Source organism: Sorex araneus, chromosome X (assembly GCF_027595985.1).
Source record: "Sorex araneus isolate mSorAra2 chromosome X, mSorAra2.pri, whole genome shotgun sequence".
NCBI classification, from domain to species: domain Eukaryota; kingdom Metazoa; phylum Chordata; class Mammalia; order Eulipotyphla; family Soricidae; genus Sorex; species Sorex araneus.
In genome coordinates this window covers 168,582,494-168,603,054 of record NC_073313.1, presented here as the reverse complement: position 1 = coordinate 168,603,054, position 20,561 = coordinate 168,582,494, and the positions used below count along the sequence as shown (strand labels likewise).

General features: G+C 41.9%; 1 protein-coding gene across 3 annotated transcripts in view; it reads left to right on the top strand.

Annotated features, from left to right (window-relative positions):
* Window positions 1–2,935: 2,935 nt before the first annotated feature.
* SPOPL (speckle type BTB/POZ protein like) overlaps window positions 2,936–20,561 on the top strand; it is a 61,181-nt gene continuing 43,555 nt past the window's right edge. For 2 of the 3 annotated variants that reach the window (XM_055121864.1, XM_004613703.2), the window contains exon 1: window positions 2,936–3,149. In XM_055121864.1, coding sequence (XP_054977839.1) covers window positions 3,041–3,149 — 109 coding nt within the window. In that variant the 5' untranslated portion in view covers window positions 2,936–3,040. The remainder of the gene's footprint in view (window positions 3,150–20,561) is intronic. The other variant, XM_055121865.1, reaches the window with a different exon arrangement.

Below are 20,561 nucleotides of genomic sequence, written 5' to 3'. Positions count from 1 at the left end.
ACCTCAAAAAAGTGTAGGAGGATGCATAAAGAAGAACGGTATACCCTAAAATTGCAAAAATACCATAGGGAAAGATTGTGAAAACATGCTGAGAAGTAATTCGAGGTCTTTGTGGAAAACTTTTATAAGAACTATCCCAGAGAAGAACTGTCAAGCATCAAGGTTAACAACATGCAACTCCAATCTTTTATCCTAATTAAAAATCACAAGAAGGAATTTAAAAAAATGATTATTGAACACATTGTATTCATTAGTACATCACTGTATCACTGTATCACTGTCATCATTGTCATCCCCTTGCTCATCAATTTACTCGAGTGGGTACCAGTAACATCTCCATTGTGAGACTTGTTACTGTTTTTGGCATATCGAATAAGCCATGGGTAGCTTTCCAGGCTCTGCTGTGCGGGCGAGATACTCTCAGTAGCTTGCCGGGCTCTCGAAGAGTGGTGGAGGAATCGAACCTGGGTCGGCCTCGTGCAAGGCAAATGCCCTACCCACTGTGCTATCATTCTAGCCCCATTAGTACATAATAATGATTAGCTAAAGGAATTATACAATATTGCATATCCCACAATATTTAGGGATTGAAATAGTTAAAAGGACTCCTCAGAATAGTAAATGACTTTCACTATTTCTCTCACATCATCAATTTAACATACCTATAACTTACCTAGAAGACAGCTCTAAAGTTCTATTTCTTTTTGTTCCACTGATGGTAAATTTTTGGTCTCATAGTTCCTTCCTCCACTGCGTCCCAACCCACCAAAGTTCATTTCTACGTGGGAGATTGTTTGTTTAAACTCTTGCCCCAGGTAGTTTGACTTTATAGTTATATTCATCCTGTTTTTATCTTTGGCACTGACTTTATCCCAAGCAGTTTCATGTTTTATGAGTGAATAAGACCACCAATGGAGTAATACTTTGAGGCTATGGGAGCTGCCTTCCCAGTGTTCAAACCCCGGTAACTACGGGATCAGTCATTTACCATGCCTCCTGCAGTTATTTTATCTGTAAGAGGTGAATAACTTTAATTAAGAAGCTGTAAAAAGAAGTTGAGCCGGGTTAAAAAGCATAAAGTGAAAAGAGTATCTGGCCTCACCACTCACCTCTATTTCCCCCAGCCTGGGTGGGAAGTAAGTAGAGTTGAATGCCTTGTGGTTGAAAGTTAAAGAAATTGTGAGCCTTGAATGAGCATACCCTCTCTGACAAAGCCTGTATTCTTTAGCCCTTCAGAATATCTCTAAAGAGAATATTCTTGGCAGCTAGACCGGGTCTTTATTTGGTTGCTAGATAGGCTGTCACTTCTTCCTCTAAACTCCATAAGGTGGCCTGCTCATCTCAGACCTTTACTTATTTGTGCTTCTAGTCACCTATGTGCTATCTTGGGGTACCATTCTACTATGTTTCTCAAACACGCGGTGCAGGTTGCCAGCGCTGTCTCGCGGACTCGACACAGTGAGCTCTGTGACTTCCCTGCAGTCAGTCACAGGTCCTCTAACCACACTGCGCCTAGATGGTCCTACTTGTGTCAGCGGGGGGGCTGCTAACTACTGGGTCTGAGAGCCCATTTGCATTCTGGCAGTTGCTAGAACTCGCCACAGGGCTTCTAAAAAAAAAAAAACGTTGTACCTTGTTCTTTCTCACCAAGAAATTCATGCCTAAAAACGGTGGCCGCCTTTGGATTACACCAACGGGGAAGCGTTAGCAAAGAACTCTTTAGGCAGAGAGAAAATTTTGTACGGATCCTAAAGGGGGGAGAGAGAGAGAGAGAGAGAGAGAGAGAGAGAGAGAGAGAGAGAGAGAGAGAGACAGAGACAGAGACAGAGACAGAGACAGAGACAGAGACAGAGAGACAGAGAGACAGAGAGACAGAGAGGGGAGAAAAAGGGGAAAGAGAGAGAGAGAGAGAGAGAGAGAGAGAATTGTTGGGGGTGCTGGGATTAGTTAATAGCCGAGTTTAAGGGAGTTGGAGGGGTGTGCGTGTGTGTGTGTGTGTGTGTGTGTGTGTGTGTGTATGGTGAGGGGTGGTGGTGCTGGGGTTAGTGTCACAGCCAAGCACCGGAGCCTAAAGGAGTTGGGGTGTGTGTGTGGGGGGGGGGTGTGGAAGTACTGGGATTAGACACAGCCAAGCACCCCTAGACTAAGGGAGCTGGAGGGGTGTGTGTGTATGTGTGTGTGTTGGTGCTGGGATTAGTGTCAGAGCCAAGCACCCCAAGCCTAAGGGAATTGGAGGTGTGTGTGTGTGTGTGTGTATGGTGGGGGGGTGCTGGGGTTAGTGTCACAGCCAAGCACCCCGGGCCTAAGGGAGTTGGGGTGTGTGTGCGTGTGGGGGGTGTTGTTGGAATTAGCGTCACAGCCAAGTACCCCTAGACTAAAGGAGCTGGAGGGTGTGTGTGTGTGTGTGTGTGTGTGTGTGTGTGTGTGTGTGTGTGTGTTGGGGGGTTGCTGGGATTAGCGTCACAGCCAAGCACTTCTAGACTAAGGGAGCTGGAGGGATGTGTGTGTCTGTTGGGGGTGGGGATGCTGGGGTTAGTGTCACAGCACAGCACCGGAGCCTAAGGGAGTTGGTGTGTCTGTGTGTGGGGGGAGACTTGCTTGGAGTAGCGTCACAGCCAAGCCCCCCTAGACTAAGGGAGCTGGAGGGGTTGTGTGTGCGTGTGCGTTGGGGCTGGGGGTGCTGGAATTAGTGTCACAGACAGGCACCCCATGCCCAGGTCCTGAGTGGCGCGCAGAGCCCAGCGGCGACTCGGCAGCGGTTGCCTCTCAAGCCCGGCGGCAGCTCCCGGCGCGCCCGGAAGTGGCCCTCGCGGGTCTGGGGCGGGGACCGCAGGGGCCGGCCGCGCGCGCACGCGCCCTGGCGCGCTGGGGGCTGGAGTCGCGAGTCGGAAGCCGGAGCCCGGACGGGCCCGGGGCAGTGGGGGGGGCTGCGCGGGGGCGGGAGCGGCGACGGCGGCCGCCCCTGGCGGCGGGTTTGTTTATCCCGAAGAAGAAGTTTAGGAGCGGGAGATAGGGAAGGAGGGCGGGCCAGGGAGGCGGGATGTGGTTCGGCGAAGGCGGCCGCCACCGGGACTCGCCGCCATCGCCCCAGCCGCGGCTCCCGCCGCCGCCGCGCCAGCCGGAGAGAAGCCGCCGCTCCGCACGTCCGGGTAGGCGCCCCCTCCCGTCCCTCAGCGCCCCGGGCCGCTGCGCCTCCCTCCGGCCGTCTCCCCCACCTCCCGGGGTTCCGGCGCTCTCGGGCCCGGCGACCTTTTCGGTGCACCCCGCCGCCCCGCCGCGACCTGTCCTGTCCCCCCGGACCCGGGACCAGCGCCCCTTCGGGCGGCCCTGCGCGGCCCTCAGCCCCCGCCCCTCAGCCCCGCCCGGGCCGGACTCCGCTCCCAGGCTTCTCCCCCTGGGCTTCCCCCACCCACCCGGACACCATCACTGCCGAACCCTCCTCCCGCTTTGATGCCGAGTCTCCGCCTCTTGGGTCACGGCCCGCTCTGCGCAGCCTCCTCTTTCCCTCTGCGAGCCCCCGTACCTGCACATCCTCAAGGCCAGCGCTTTCTGCTCTGGCTCTTTCCACCACCCCCAGAGCCTAGTCCAGAGAGAAACGCAAGACACCCCCACTCCACCACGCCCTCAAGACCTCCCACCCCCACTCCTGTTCCTGCTCGATCCTGTTGGTCACATCCTAAGGGATCGGTTTAACCTCCAGCACCACCGGGTCGCTTTCTGGGGGCTGGAGGCATGGAGAGTAGCTATGTGGGCCCATCAGGGGAGTGAGCACCGGCTGCAGCCCTGTGCTCACGCCCTCACCCTGCAGATTATCGCCATTGCGAGCTCAGAAATTTCTCGTTCTCAGTTCCACCCCAGCACAGGCGGCCAATTCGGGGCCCAGGGTCCAGGTCTGACCTCCTATTTCCTCTTCCTCTCTTGTTTGTCCACAGAGTCGCCCGAAGGAAAGGTTTGAGTCTTTTACTGTAGAACAACTCTGCTTGAGCAGGATTTTTCTCCCTCAAGACCGAATAGAAATAGGATTCCATTTGCTTTCCTTCCCAACTTTTGATCATTTGGGAGTAGTGTTAATCCAGCCATCCCTGTGCAGTTTACTTCCGATGGTGTGTGTCTTGAAATAGCCCTAGCCTACAGTGTAGGTCTCTTGCTGACACTTGTCTTTTAGTCTTAACAACTGAAACCACTGATTCTTAGTGGAAAACTGAAACAGTCAACGCCCTGCCTTGCAAAATTAAAGGTCTCCTGGACAATTTCAGATAACCATCCCATGACTCTCCAGAGAAATGGTGCCTTGTCGTTGAGAACTTAGACTTAAAGTTGAACTGTGGGCATGTAAGCCTCTTCCTTGCTTTTTTTTTTTTTTTAAGTTTTTATTAGTGAATCACCGTGAGGTACGTTACAAACTTACTAACTTTCGTGCTTGCGTTTCAGTCATGTAATGATCGAGTACCCATCCCTGGACCTTGGGGGAAGTTATTAAGCCTCTCTCTGTGTCCTTATTCTTGCAACTGTAAAACAGAAAGACGAGAGAGAGTGATTATTGCATGATTTAATGCTGGTAAAATACAGCAGTGCCTGGCACGTGTTAAGTGTTCAGTAATGGTTCTTTCTCTCCATTTGAGAATGGTTTGGTAGGTTAATTCTAAGGAAAAGGGTACTGGAAAGCCAGCCCTTTTATATTTGTTTTTTTCCCATTTAACACCATTTTACATGTAGATATGATTCGTATTTTTGTTAGTGTATAAATTCCTTCTGGTGTGAAAATTACAGAGTGTGAGCTCATTATTTTCAATCATATCACGAGGCTACAAGATCACGCCCATTTTCAGATACCTGCTTGGAAAATCTTGAGCTTCATCATTATGAGAATACATGGATGGAATGTATAACAGATTTATCAATGATTTGTGGTTCAGTGAAAATGAGAATTTTACAGTTTACAGTTTTAGGACTGTAAATTAAATACTCAAAACGGGTGAGACTTTTCATACCCATCTGTCTTTTATGCTGAATTATTGCTAAAGATAGAGCTTTGACATCTTTCATAAGATCTAGGCATTTCTTTATTACCATATAATATTTATTCACATGACCATGTCTTGAGGATTCCTAAATTTTACTTAAAATTTTGCTTAAAATATTGTTATATTTTTGCATCATTATTTTCTTGAAAAATATTCAAGTATTATTTTTTACTAAAAAATTTTTATAAATGATAAAGTTTGAAATTATGATTGCTCTTCTATTTACAGAAAAATTACTTATGCATCTATCAAAAATTCTTGGGATTTAGGATTTCAGGAAAGTAAGATTAAAATACCTGGCATACTCCTGGAGCGATAGGTAGGGTGCTTTTCCTTTGGGGCAGTTCCAGGCATCCCATGTGGTCCCTTGAGCACTGCTAGGAGTGTGCCCTGAGTGCAGAGCCAGGAGTAATCCAGAAGCATTGCCAGGAGTGGCCCCCAAAAAAGAACCTGGCGTACTCTTAATCCCAAATTTCATTATTGCGTTTAGTGTTGAAGTCTAAACGCAGTATTTGGTATTTGGTGGTCATGCTCACTCTTTTGTTCAAAGTTTACTTGACAAATGATCCATTCCAGTCACTGTGCTAGACTCTAGATGATACTTTAAATGGTGGCAGAAGTCTGTTGAATAGAGGCACTAAATAATTGTAAAACAAATAATTATAGTTGTGATAATTACTGCAAAGGAGATTATTGTAAATAGTGAAGGTTTGCGGATCTTTCAAGGAATGCTTCTGAAGAAATGACTCATAGACTGACACGGAAAGATGAACTGGAGTAACCATGTAATATTGGTAATTTCAGCTTTCCTAAACTGGGAAGTGGTGTAGGGGCTGGACTTCATAACTTGGGTGTCTCAAAATTGAAACTGAAGTAGATCATAAAGGTCAATCATTGGCAGGTATTTTGCATTTATCCCCTATAAACAATAGGAGAAGGGTAATCTGATAAAGAAGTTATTTCTTTTGCTTCAAAAACTACTGTGTGGGCCCCAACAGCCTCTATACCCAACCTGTGTCATATTAAGGACCCATACCATAGCTTCTGCCAATTTGGTTGCTGCTCTGCCATCCCAGGTGAGACTTTTATCCAGCTATCACTGGGCCTATTTCTGAACTCGAGGCAGAACATTTCCCTACCAGGTGGGTCCCAGCATCCTCCACACCCAACCTGCGTCACATTAAGGACCCATGCTCCTGAAGTACGCTGCTGCACAACATAGCTACTCACAAAATTACATGCTGCTCACAGTTATTCTTCCTGTCACTCTGTGAGAATGGGAGAGAGACAGCAGTCAATCTTAGGTTAATCCCTCAGTATCATAAGTGGTGATGGTAGTGGTGGTGGGGTAACTACAAAGCCTCGTGCCCAGCACAACAAATACACTAGAGAACCAATGGGAAAGACAGGTAAAAGCCCACCAAGCTCAATGAGAGGAAACAATGTCACCAAAGAGAAAACAACACCAATAATTCCTCTGACAGTATCTTTAGTGACACCATGATGAGGATGTTTAGTGTGTTTAAAGAAACTATAGCACAGGAAGTCAGCAAACCACAAGAAAGTCTAAGTCAGGATGAAAAAACTATTACAGTCAAATGACAGAAAAGAAGTGCATGGTAGGTGATATAAAAGTAAATAGAAGCTCTGAACAGCAGAATATTAGAAGATGGGCAAAAGGCCACATAGTTCCAAAATGAGGAGAAAAGTGCCAGGAAAGAACAAAAGTTGGGAAATAGCCTGGGAAAGAAATGAATAACATACCGGAGAACTGTGGGATGAGTTCAAAAAGAAAAATATAAGAATCATCAGAGTCCCTGGAGAACAGGAAGGCAAATGTGATGAAGAAATAGTGGTTGAAATTATTGATAAAAACTTAGAGAGTTGAGGATTACAGGCACCAAGAGGTACGAAGAATCTCAGTGAAAATAGACCCAATTAGAAAATTCCAAGACACATTATACCCAAAATTATAGAATCCAAAGATGGAATATTGAAAGTAGCAAGATCAAAGCAGATCAAACAAGCCAGAAGAATGTGGAAGGTTATAGTACAAAAACTCAACAAAGAGTCTTAAGTGCTCTAAAAAGTACCAGTATAAATAGCTCTTTTTCCTTTTCACCTTCTCCATCCTCACCAGAGTTCCACTGAGCAGGCAGAATAATCTCTTCCTAGCGATGGAAACCTTTAACAGTGAAGAAATACATTTTCTTCTTCTGGCCAGGAAAAATATCACTGTATCACTGTCATCCTGTTGTTCATCGATTTGCTCAAGCGGGTACCAGTAACATCTCCATTTGTCCTAGCCCTGACATTTTATTTTTTATTTTTATTTATTTTTTTATTGAATCACCATGTTGAAAGTTACAAAGCTTTCAGGCTTAAGTCTCAGTTACATAATGCTCGAACACCCATCCCTCCACCAGTGCATGTATTCCACCACCAAGAACCACAGTAAACCTCCCCCCCTCGCCCCCCCCGCCGTTCCCCACCCTGCCTGTGTAGTTGGTAAATTTCACTTTACTTTGATTACATACAAACAAAAAAACTCACTATTATTGTTTGGAGTTCCCCCCCCCAGAGTCAGACCTGCTGGAAAAGAAGCATTTGATAATTTGTTTTCCATTGCTGCGAATGAGGAGATATGAGGTCGTGTGGCCATAGTAGCGGCCGTGAGGTTCTAGATTTCTGTATTTTAGTATTTTAGTGACTAAGTCCAGAGTAGCCCTGACATTTTAACAGCCTCTCTTTACTCATCCTTCCCAACGGTGACACATTGGAGGCTCTATCAGGGTCAAGGGAATGAGACCCATCATTGTTACTGTTTTTGGCATATTGAATACGCCACAGGGAGCTTGCCAGGCTCTGCCGTGTGAGCAGGTTACTCTTAGTAGCTTGCTGGGTTTTCTGAGAGGGAGAACTAGACAATAAGAGGTCTCGGTGGTTGCTTGCTTCCAGGAGCTTTGTTTTATAGTCTCTGGATCTTGGCCATTATGGGATTACATGGTTCCAGGGGCAGTTTGTGGCTGTGACTGCCTAGCTAATGGAAAATGGGGGATCTGGGTGGAGGAGGCCCAGTCCTGATCCGAGCAGCCCCGGGTTCTGCACACCTGTGTTCCTCTGCCAGTTCCTTCATGCGTAAGGCTCATCTGAGTGTATGGAGAGTGGCCTTGAGCATGGCTGTGGCTGGGTTCCGGAGGTCTTCGGCTGCCAGGGCTCTGCTCGGGGTGGGGAGGGAAATGTGAACACTATTGTTTTATTTTCCTTCAAGGAAAACTTGGTTGACTGGCTGAAGACACTGTCAAGAAAACCTTGAAGCGTCTTGCAATGTTCTCAGAGTTGGTGTGCCCGGTTCTACATTTGAGATGCTTCAGGTGACACGGATGGAGGTGGCCTCTGTCCTTTCTGGCCCATGCTTTGCTGCTCGCTCCCTGCAGTTCCCATAGAGATTCAAATATTTTTTGTTTTGCTTTGGGTTTGGGGGGCCATACCCAGTGGTGCCCAGGCCTTACTCCGTGGCTCTCTGCTCAGGGATACTCCTCCCAGGTCTCAGGGGGAACCCATGGGGCTCAGGTATTCCCTGGAAGCACAGAACAAGGCTGAAAGTATGGGGTGGGAGCAAGGGGGCACGAAAAATATATTAAGATCCAAATTAGTAAAAATGAAACTAGTTTGACTTCCATTTTCTTTTATTTTTTCCTAATTAAAAAATTATTAAAGAGCCATGATTCTAAAGTTACTGTTGCATTTTAGGCATACAATCGTTCAACACTAATCCCTGTACCAGTGTCAACTTCCCTCCACCAGTGTTCCCAATTTTCTTCCCCATCCCAACCCTCATTCTACCCCTACCTGTCAGCTTAACAGGCACATCGCAGAGTTTCAGTGGTTGCCACTTAGAGCTCATGTTTTCAGTTCTGTTGAATCTGTTCTGTGTATATGGTTATACCGCTCACTCATATTACTGGTTATACTGAAGCCCTGATGCATGATAACCTAGTCCTTTTTGTTCTCTTCTTCCCCCTTTGATTTCTTTCTTTTTCTATCATACTACCCTAAAAGCACCCAGTTTTGTCTCACTTTCTATTTTCGGAAAGACTGCCAAAGGAACCAGATTTTGTCTTTCCACAGATGGAAGCAATTGCAGTCATTTTTGTTGTTGGTAGTAATAGGGGTCCTAGCTGGCGCTGCTTGTGGTGGTGGAATTGAACCCAGGGCCTTAAACATACCAAGCACTGATTTACCACTTGAACCATATCCTCACCCTCAAATTTAAGTGACCTTTTATGTGACAAGTTACTTCCACTCAGAGACAATGTAGCAGCGAGGGGACCAAACAAGAAGGAAAAAAACAAACAAATCAACAACAGTGAAATGAGCACCTCACCAAGAATACTCTATCCAACTAGATTATAATTCACATTTGAAGGAACTATACAGAGCTTAATGGACAGGCAACAGTTTACAGAATTCAAAGCCTTGAAACTGGTTTTGCAAGGTGCATTAAAAGAACTCCTTTAAACAGTGCTGGTGGGGAGGGCAGGTAGGATAAAGAAGGGACCCCCTCCCTCCATGATAATAATAGTTGGAAATGATCACTCTGGACAAGAACTGAGTGCTGAACATAGATTAAAGAACAAACATGATAATCTTTCAGTCCCTGTAATGTTCAAAAGGAAAGAGAAAAGTGCCTACCACAGAGGCAGGCTTGGGGATGGGGGGTGGCAGGAGGGAAACTAAGGATATTGGTGGTGGGAAATGTACACTGGTGAAGGTATGAGTGTTGGAACACTCTATGACTGAAACCCAATCATGAACAATTTTATAACTATCTCACAGTGATTCAATTAAAAAGAAAAACAGAGAGCTCCTTTAAGTTCTCCCCTGTAGGGGTAAGGAATTTGTCTTACTTACAGCCGATCTGGGTCTATCTAGGGCATCCTATTTGTTCCCCTATGCACTACCAGGAGTAATTCTTGAATGCAGAATCAGAATTAACCCTTGAGCATCCTTGTGTGTGGTTAAAAAAGCAAAATTTTATTGAAAATCCAAAACAATCAAAAAAAGAATTCCTTTAAAGGAGAGGAGAAACTTCCCATTATGTAGCATTGAGTATGGCATTCACTAATGGGGCATATGGTTTTCCTGTACTAGATTAAGAAAGTAATTTATCAGCACAAAGTGCCTTTATTAATTTATTTTCTATTAATTCTGTTTGCCATTCCCTTAAGTTTTATTGGACCAAGTCACTATCACTGTCACTGTCATCCTGTTGCTCATCGATTTGCTCAAGTGGGCACCAGTAACGTCTCCATTGTGAGACTTGTTACTGTTTTTGGCATATCGAATACACCACGGGTAGCTTGCCAGGCTCTGCCATGCGGGCAGAATACTCTCGGTAGCTTGCTGGGCTCTCTGAGGGACCCAGGAATCGAACCCAAGTTGGCTGCGTGCAAGGCAAATGCCCTGCCGCAATATGAAATAAATTTGTATGTGTCTGCCAAGGTGGTAGGCTGCGGAGAGGGAGGGAACCTGGGGTTATTGGTGGAGGGAATAAGGGGACTTTGGTGGGATTGATATTGGAATGTTGTATCCCTGAAATAACTCTATTATGAACAATTTTGTAAATCATGGTGTCTCAATAAACATTCCTGATTTAAGAAAAAAAAAATCAGTGTTTCTACAGAAGACACATTTGAGAGAAGTAAGCATAAATGCAGGCAAACCAGTGAAGCCAATGCTTCTGAAACGTATTTTTGGTGATGGACACATTTTAATTTCTAGAGTGTACTGGTAATCCATTAGTATGCTGTCAAGTTGTCAAATTGCAAAAAAAAAGTCCAAGTGCTTGTTCTCAGTTTCTGTATTTACCTCATGTCAGACCTATAGCAGTAGATATGGATTGGCATCGTTCATAGACTACTTTAAGTGAAGCAAATATAGTGAAGTTCTGATGTATGATGGCAGTGATAAAGTAGCTGGATTGAAAAGTATTAGAAAGTATGTGTGTGGGGATGTAGGAAGTACAGTGGATAGGGTGCTCTCCTTGAACACTGCTGACCCTGGTTCAATCCCAGCTGTACATATCCCCCAGTTACTGCCAGGAGTCATTCCTTAGTGCAGAACCAGAAGTAACCATTGAGCACTGCTGGGTATGACCCAAAAAGCAAAAAAGATAAGAAAAATATTTGGCAAATGAAATATGATTTGGTTATTGGTTATAGATTAGAATTGGAGGGCCATGGCAGAAGAGAAGGCGGTTTTCTAGGATTAGGGACTATTTGTGGGCTGGAACTATAGCACAGTGGGTAGGGCCTTGAATGCGGCCGACCTGGGTTCAATTCCTCTGTCCCTCTTGGAGAGCCTGGCAAGCTACTGAGAGTATCCTGCCCGCATGGCAGAGCCTGGCAAGCTACCCGTGGCGTATTCAATATGCCAAAAACAGTAACAACAAGTCTCACAATAGAGACGTTACTGGTGCCTGCTCGAGCAAATTGATGAACAAGGGAGGGCAGTGCTACAGTGCTACAGGGACTGCTTGTGCCTAAAATAGAGAACATTATGGGGAAAATTTGGGGCAGGAGTGGTCTTGATCATTTTGATAGAAGTAGTCGTTATATAGCTTGTAATTGAGTATGGAGTATGGGTGTGGAGTATGGGTATAAGAAAGCATAGGAGAAAAGGTCAACGCAGTTTGTGTGAATCTTCCAACATCTAAAAGTTGGGGGAGAAAATGAAGTAAAGGACACCGAAGAGTGGCAATTAAAGATTAGAGAAAACATTCCTTGGTATCACTGAAGCCTAGTGATAGAGTGTATGAAAGAAGAGAATGTAGTTAATGTTAAATGAAACTGAGAAACCAATTAAATTTGAAACAAAAATTCATATATTGCATTTAGCAATGCAAAGAAAACGTTTTATTCCCTAATCTCTCTTGTGTCTTCACTTTTTTTCCTCCCTTGTCCTTCCTTCCCCTCCCTTTCTCTCCCTCTGCTGGGGCTTAGGAACTGCTTTTAGCTTGAGGGTAGCTCCCTGAGGTACCCTCAGGTAGTGGACTCCCTGAGGTACCCTCAGGTAGTGGACTACAAAGAAATTTTCTCTGTTTCTTAGTAGCCTGTCCATCCATAAACAAATTGATGATGAATGTCATGATCCGCCAAAGCATCTATCCCAAATTTAGTATAAAATGTGTCATGTCTACAGCATAAGCCGTATCTTTCTTCCTGAGTTCACACCTATGTTCCTGTTGCCATCTGGTTGTTCTGTAAGCATATTTGACTCTTTTTCTCCATTCATGCAGAACATATCCATACAGTGTTTGTTTTTGTAACAAACATTGAATACTAGACTTCTAAAAATGAAATTAGAGCCCAGATACTAGGGACAGAACAATGGATAGTTATTGTAGTGCTGTTCACAGTTTACTCAGGCCGCCTTTGAAGCACAGAAAATAGCATCAGGGAAGGCTTTCTAAGGAAAATGACACTTAGGCAGTTTTTGCAAGACAAGTTAAACTTTAGTGAAGAGGGCAGTACAGTGCTCAAGGACTTTATAGGAAGCTTTTTAAAGGAATTTTGCACACATATGTAAAGACAGGATTTGTGCTTCATACACATGTAAGTTGGCATGTTATTCAAGTTTTCTTCTTGAATTCGTGCCTCTGTATGGTTAGTTTTGGTTAATATCACCATTCCTATTGATGAATGTCTAGGTCTGCCAAAGTATCTGTCCAAGACATTCATCATCAATACCTTAGATTGTCTCTTGTATTTATCGTCCAGTGATAATTTTTGCTTGTCAGTTTTATATTTTGTGTACTATGCTATAGTTACTGACTTAGTGTGCTACTTAAAATGTTTTATTTTTTGCTTATTGTGTAATTTTTTAAAATGGGAGACATTTTGTGTATGACTTTTCTCTCAAATTAAAATGTTGAGGGCCAGAAAGATAGTACAGCCCGTAGGATGATTGCCTTACACGTGACTGACAACAGGTACAATATGGCACCACATACAGTATCTCAAATGATGCCAGGAGTGGTGTCTGAGCAGAAATCCAAATGTGAGCCTTGAGCATAACACCATAGTTGTCTTCCAAAGAACCAAAACAAAACCAAAAAATTTTAATGTTAGAAATGAATATTACATTTTTACTACTAAAACTTAGGTATGTGTTGATCGATGGTGCTTTGAAACCAGTAGAATGAGAGTAGTCCATAGATCATAAATGATAATTGTAGATAGTTATGTGAGGCTTACAGAGCTTCTGTACCATGAATAGAACACAGCTGATCTGTAGGAATTGCCTTCTGAAGAATCTTATAGTTGGCAAACCTTCAGGTGGGAAGATCAAAGTCTGTTAGAAAGTGTGTTAGAAGGGAAAATTACATTGCAGTGGAATTTTAGGAAACATTGCTTTATTTAAAATAAAAAGGAGTGAACTCTATAAAAAATTGCTTCTGAGATACTTTCTGGAGTTTTTGTAGAAATATTGTTACATAACTTTGACCTACTAAGGTGGTTGTTTTTCGATTTTATATTAAGAAAAATATTTAACTTTTAAAACCTTATTTTAATTGACTTTAGTACTTTTTACTCTTGCCTTCTTGTTTTCAGTTTTATGTCTTCTATCTACAAGTAAAATATTTGTTTAACTATATGTTTTTCATATTATTTTTACTGGACAACTACTCCAGATCTTTTCTTGGGGAGTGGGGAACACCAGGCAATGCTCAAGCTCACTCCTGGCTCTGCACTAAAGGATCATTCCTGGTGGTGCTCAGAGAACTGAATGTGGAGCCAGGGATTGAACTGCTGTGCGTAAGACAAGTCGCCCACTGTTTAAGATCTCTCTGCTCCCTATTTTTAAGTAAATATATTTATTTCCTCTGTGAAATAGAGGAATTCTTTTCTAAAGGATGACAGAATTATTTGCTTCATAATCTGATTGTATTAGCTATGTGAAATTGAACTTTACTCACATAGAAGATTAAAAAATAGATCCACAGCAACAAAAGTTGTATCACCTCAAACTGATTTGGATAGGTTGCTTGTATGCTAGAACTAATACGGAATCATCTGTACTATATGAATATACTGAGAAAATGCATCTTTTGCTTTTTTCCTTCATTAGATTATAAGGATAAAAATAATTAAGAATCACAGAAATGAGAGGGTTAGCTGAAAAATGGTATGATGATTTTTTATTTTCATTTTGGGATCATGTTCAGTAGTCTTAGGAGCTACTCCTGACTTAATGCTCAGAACCATATGCATTGCTGGAGATATAACTGGTGCTTTCTGAGTGCAAGTCATTGAATTATCTTTTAGGTCCAGTACAATGGTTTTCAATAATTATTTGGGATTTGTCGTGATGATTAGGTATTGGGGTCATGCTTGGTTACAGTACTAGCACACGTTTCACTTGGCCATGCTTTTGGGTGGGGTACACACACTCTAGTTTTGGTTCTTACTTGGTCACACTCAACTGGTTGTAGTTCTTGCACATACTCAGTTGTAACATGCCAGAAATTATACACTTTCATGGTGCTGTGCATCATGTGTGAGATGCCGTACTTGCTCATTCCATTTCATTTTGGCAAGGCAGTTGCTCTACCATGAGTTTTTCCTTAGGCTTTACAAATGGTTCAAATTACGACTGTATTTGTAATTTGGATATAAATTTTAATATTGCAGTGGGGACATCTCTTGAAAGGTTAATAAGTACAAAAGTCATTGTGTATGCTCAACATGAAAATTTTAAGGTATCAACAGCTATGAAATAAGTTTATGAAGTTGAATTTTATTTTGTTAATCATTTTCTTTGGTGGTCACTCGTTAAGATGATTTAAATTTTTGTTAACCACTTACTCAATTTACCAAGGTTTAATTTTTTTAGAGAATCTGGAGTATGAGTACACAACAAACAGATATTAATACAGTTTAGTATGTAAATATTTAATAATATAAATGTTACTGGAGCCTGCTCAAGCAAATCGATGAGCAATGGGATTACAGTGATGACAGTGATGAATATAATTGTGTTTCATCATTTCTGATCACATTCAGGGTATATTTTTGTGGGTTGAAAGGGGTCTGTCTCCCAAGCAGTGTTCAAGAGGTGGTAGGAGCCCCTCCCAGTTATTCTTGGCCAAGGGACTGGCAGGTCATTGCAAAATCCTGAGGATTTGGTGCTTCTCTGAGCCTTATGTGACAGACAGAACACTTGGCTTCCCTATTGTGGTTGGCTGTACCTGGCAGTGCTTGAAGAGGAAGCATGTAGTACTGGGGATAGAACCAGAGTTAGCTGTGTACAAGGCATGAAACTAAATACCCATTACTTTCTAGCCCTCTCTAGACTGTATTTTAAGTGTAAAAATACTTCAAGTAACATTATATCATTGGTATTTTAGAAACCGGCCTGAATTGAGTGGTACTTTGGGAGAGTGCTATTAATGCTTTATTATTTTTGATTATTTTCATTTTCTGAGGTATCTTTTATTTTGTCTCTCAGCTACCCCACCCCAAGTCCTTTATCAATAAACATTTTTTCAAATTAACATTGAAGCTGGTCTCTCCCCGCACCCCCCCAGCAGAATTTGATCAGGTTTATTTGAATATTGGCCTGAGATGTTGAACTAACAATTTACTACATAGTATACAGATATTTTTACATGGGGTATGGATGCAGTTTAGTGGTAAGGACCTTGCCTTGCATGTGTGAAGACCCAGAGTTCCATGAGTGGCAAGGTTCAGGGGATGACAGGGATGGAGGAGATACTTTTACATGGAATTTCCTTTGAGATCATTTTGGTTTAATGGGAGGAACTGGGGATAGAGGACCAAAAAAGAGAGGGGTCTAAATAAAAATTTTTTATTTATATTTTTATATTTTTATTTAGGGGTCTAAATAAAAATTTATTTTTATTTATTGGAGAGTGAGGGAATTGGGTCATACCCAGCAGTGCTCAGGGGCTCTTCTTGACTGCTCTGGAGTGGCACCTGGTGGTATCAGTGAACCAGGTGCATTTCTGGGGTCAGCTGGGGTAGGACACATGCAAGGCAAGTGCCTTACCTCCTTATTATCTATCCTTCCACCCAACTCCCTTTTTTTTTAAAGCACTTGTATGTGACCATGTGTCAAGTACTTTACATATTTTAAATATCTCATTAATCTATGAGAGACAGTAATATTATAAATTTTTATATAATGCTTGCCATCCAAGTCCAGGTGAACATTATTTTTATATACCTCAAAGAGTACCATCAATTATAAAATATGATTTTCAAATATTTTTAAGCGTTTAAGCGTTAAAAAAATGGTTTTAGAGTAAAGGGAGATGTAGTATTAGTGTTGCCTTGTGTTATGGTTATCCCCTAAGGTTTACAGCAGAACAAAACCTCCCAGCATCAAGTGAAGTCAGGATAAATTGGGTTCTGTTTTACTTTAGAGTTTTATCATGCATCATAACATAGAAGTTAAGAACATAACATCTAATAAGCTAGTCAATGACTGTGACTTAGGTAAATTACATTACATCTTTGTCTTATTCTTCTTTTCTATAAAATGTAAACAGAAACAGTATTTATCTCCTAAGAGTTGTTATAAGAACAGTGTGAGTTATGTTCACACTTAACAATAGTACTTTCCATATGTTAGTTAATTTAAAAGTGATACTATTTCACATCTGAGATATATAAATAAATGATTTGCTTGAAGGATAAGATTAAGGGGAAGGAGTGTAAATAGTTCATTTATATTTTGAGCACACAGTGAACATTAATGTAGCATTGATTTGTCTTTTAATACTTAGATAAGATTGATGCCATTTACAAGTATTTTTAGAAGGTTTAAACATTAAGGGGTGATGTTTAGTTTTAGTTTAGTTAGAACATCCCACTTTTGTTTGTGAAACATCCTAACAAAAGAAGGGATACTGAGTCAGATTTTTTTTATCCTAATAATTTTAAATGTACTTAATTTTGTTGCTTCATCCCATGATTTAAAAAAATAAACTCAGCATGTGCCCTTTAGACAAAATGTTCTCACCTTCCTTTGAACATTTTGAAATCTCCCTTCACCCACTTGTTTCATCCTTTACTTTTATTTATTTCCTTTCTCATTTTGAGTTTATATAATTCATTTGCTACACAAGTACTTACTGACCAAGCATTAGATGCCAGGTTTTATATTTACAATATAAACTGGACATAACCGTTGATTTGAAAGACAATTTGGGATTTAAAAACTTTTATATGAAGTAGCTCACAATATTTGATTATGTTTAATATTCAAATACCAATTTCACCACCATTATACTTCCCCCACCAACATATTTAAGGATGTTTCCATTCTGAACCCCAACCCCTACCCCAAAGCAGAACTGAAAATATTTTGTTTTGTTTGTTATGAGAAACTGCTGAAAATGTTCCAAAATAGTTACCTTAAAGGAAAGAGTATGAAGATTGTTGTATTTCACCCAGGGGCCATTAAGTTCTTCTATAAGAGATCCACTAGCATGTTGTTAAAGGTTGAACCTTGTGTGCGCATATATTTGAAAAAAATATTTCCCTCTAAGATTGGTTGCCTTCTACTTTAAGCCCCATCAAATGTAGTGCAGTACTCTTGGAGTATGGGTGATGTGAGGTCTGAGTTGTCGTGCAGCCGAAAATTGGTTCACTTGTGGGTGACTCTCGCCTGAGCATGTGGAGAGCTACTGTGAGCATGGTGATGGTTGAGTTCTGGAGGTTTTCAGCTGCTGGGGCTGCGTCCCTTGGAGCGGGGAGGGGTCTCACCCACCCTCCTCCAGGTCACTTATTTGGGATTTCACTGTATCACCGTCATCCTGTCGTTTGTTAATTTACTTGAGCGGGTGCCAGTAATGTCTCTATTACACTCAGCCCTGAGATTTTTTTTTCCAGCCCTGAGATTTTAGCAGCCTCTCCTTACTTGTCTTTCCCCAACGATTAGAGGCTCTTTCAGGGTCAGGAAAATGAGACCTATCGTTACTGTTTTTGATATATCAAATACGCCACGGGTAGCTTGCCAGGCTTTGCTCCGTGGGCGGGATACTCTCTGTAGCTTGCCGGGCTCTCTCAGAGGTACTTATATATCTGTTACTGTATTTGGGATATGCCTACGGCACTGGGGGCTTGCCAGGCTCTCTGGAGCGGGCATTAGACTCTCCATAGCTTGTCAGGTTCTCCAAGAAGGAGAACTAGGCTATTAGATGTTGTGCGGCTGCGACCTGGGTTCCTCTGCCGGTTTCTTCATGGGTGAGGCTCCTCTGAATGTGTGGAGAGTGGCTTTAAGCATGGCTGTGGCTGGGTTCAGGAGGTCTTCAACTGTCGAGGCTCTGCTCGGGGTGGGGAGGGAAATGCAAACCGTCCTCTCTAAGGGGCCCCGGTGAAGAATATTATTTTATCATTGAATGTTGGTACTACTGAAAGCTTGCTTTATACACGTTTTATTTTTATTATTTTTTAATTTTATTTTTATGAAGTTTGTTCTCAGTAACATTAAATATTCCAACACCAGTCTCACCACCATTATTTCGCATTTTCCCACCAACACACAAGCCTGCCCTAAAGGCAGATCCTGCATAATTTATTTTGTATTGCTTGTTATGAATAATCCACTAAAAATGATCCAAAATTGTTTCCTTAGAGGAAAGCATATGCACAAGTTTTAATCTTAAGTCTCATAACTACTCTGCTTATGTAAGTCATTACTTTTCAAATGTTTGTACTTGGTAAAGGGTAGAAATGAGTGAACTATGCAGGATGGAAAGGAGATAACATCTGTGTATTGCTATGGAAGGGTAGAAAAGCTTGCTGTTACAATTGTCTTTAGATTAAGTGTGTTTTTCTGAAAAGGACTCTTTATAATTTAATTAGTTTAGTATAGCCTTTATTGTTTCTTTGCTTTGGGGGGCACACCCAGTGATGCTCAGGGCTTACTCTTGGCTCGCACTTAAGGGAACATATGGGGTGCCAAGAGTAAACAAGACAAGCACTCTGCCCACTGTACTATCACTCTGGTCCACTTCATTGTTTTCATATAAAAGTGATTCAAATAAGCACAAAAGAGAAACATATCAAAAACATATTCTCCCAGTTTTAGGGTCGAGGGAACATGATACTGGAAACGGGATTTTAGTGTAAAAATGTAAGTATCAAGACTACTATTTATTCAGTATTTGCTCTTTTAAAAATTTAGGTAAGCTTTTATTGTTAAGCTTGAAGATTAGTACTTAGCATCTTAATTTTATGCCTGACTTCTTCCCCTACACACTTATGGTTTGTTTGTTTATGTTTGTTTGGGGGCCATACTCCGTGGTGATCAGGCTGTGATCACAGGCTCTGGCTCCAAGCTCAGAGATCACTCCTGGTGGGCTCAGGGAGCCTTATTTATGGCTTGCTGGGGATCGAACCGGGGTTGAATATGTGCAAGCAAATGCCCTCCCGCTGTACTATCATTCCAGCTCCTAAACATTTATTTTTATGTATTTCATCCATGTAATACATAGCAGCAGTTTATTAATCTTCATATGTAATATTCCATTCTCTATGAGACTATGTATACCATAGTTTATTTTATCTTTTGATGAACATCTAGGTTTTTGTTTCCAGTTTGAGTCACAATGAATAGTGTCCCTTTGAAATACCTTTTGGTCTTTGTGTATACAATTATGTGGTGTATGTACCTTATAGTGGAATTGATGGGTTATCATATGTGTTTATATTCAGTTATTACTTCTTTTAACAATTGTTTCTTTTTTTTTTTTTTTTTTGCTTTTTGGGTCACACCTGGCGATGCACAGGGGTTACTCCTGGCTCTGCACTCAGGAATTACCCCTGGCTGTGCTCAGGCGACCATATGGGATGCTGGGATTCGAACCCGGGTCGGCCGCGTGCAAGGCAAACGCCCTACCCGCTGTGCTATCTCTCCAGCCCCTAACAATTGTTTCTTAAAGTAGTCCTACCAGTTTAGAGTGTAATCAATAGATAGTAAATAAGACTTTTAATTTCTTCAACATACTCTGCAACATTCGTTTACTATAGTCTCATATTTAGAAATTCTAGTAAATATGAGTGCCATTTCATTGTGGAAATCTAGTTTTTCAAATTAAACATAATTTCTTCCCTACTCATACCCACAGATCTCTCCCCTGCATAGCTAGGGAAAGTAGATTTGAGACATGTTTGTTTTCACAAAACAAGACATGATCTGGTTGCCTTGTCAGTTGATATGAGGAATATAAAACAAATTTCAGTGTAATTTAAGGGAAATTAGACTCATGAAAATTACAACTATACTACGTAGTTTACTGACATTCCGACAGATGGGATATTATGCCTAACTATTGAGAAACATGGGAAAGTTTTTAAACTTTTGCAAGCTGCCGAAAAGTTTAGTAGACTGAAAAGTTTAGCAACATTGGCTTAAAGCTCTAATTACATACTGCTGGAATACACTTGCTCTTATTTGATTGTTTATACAGATTGTAGGTTGTGTTCATTCATTATTTTGTGTGGT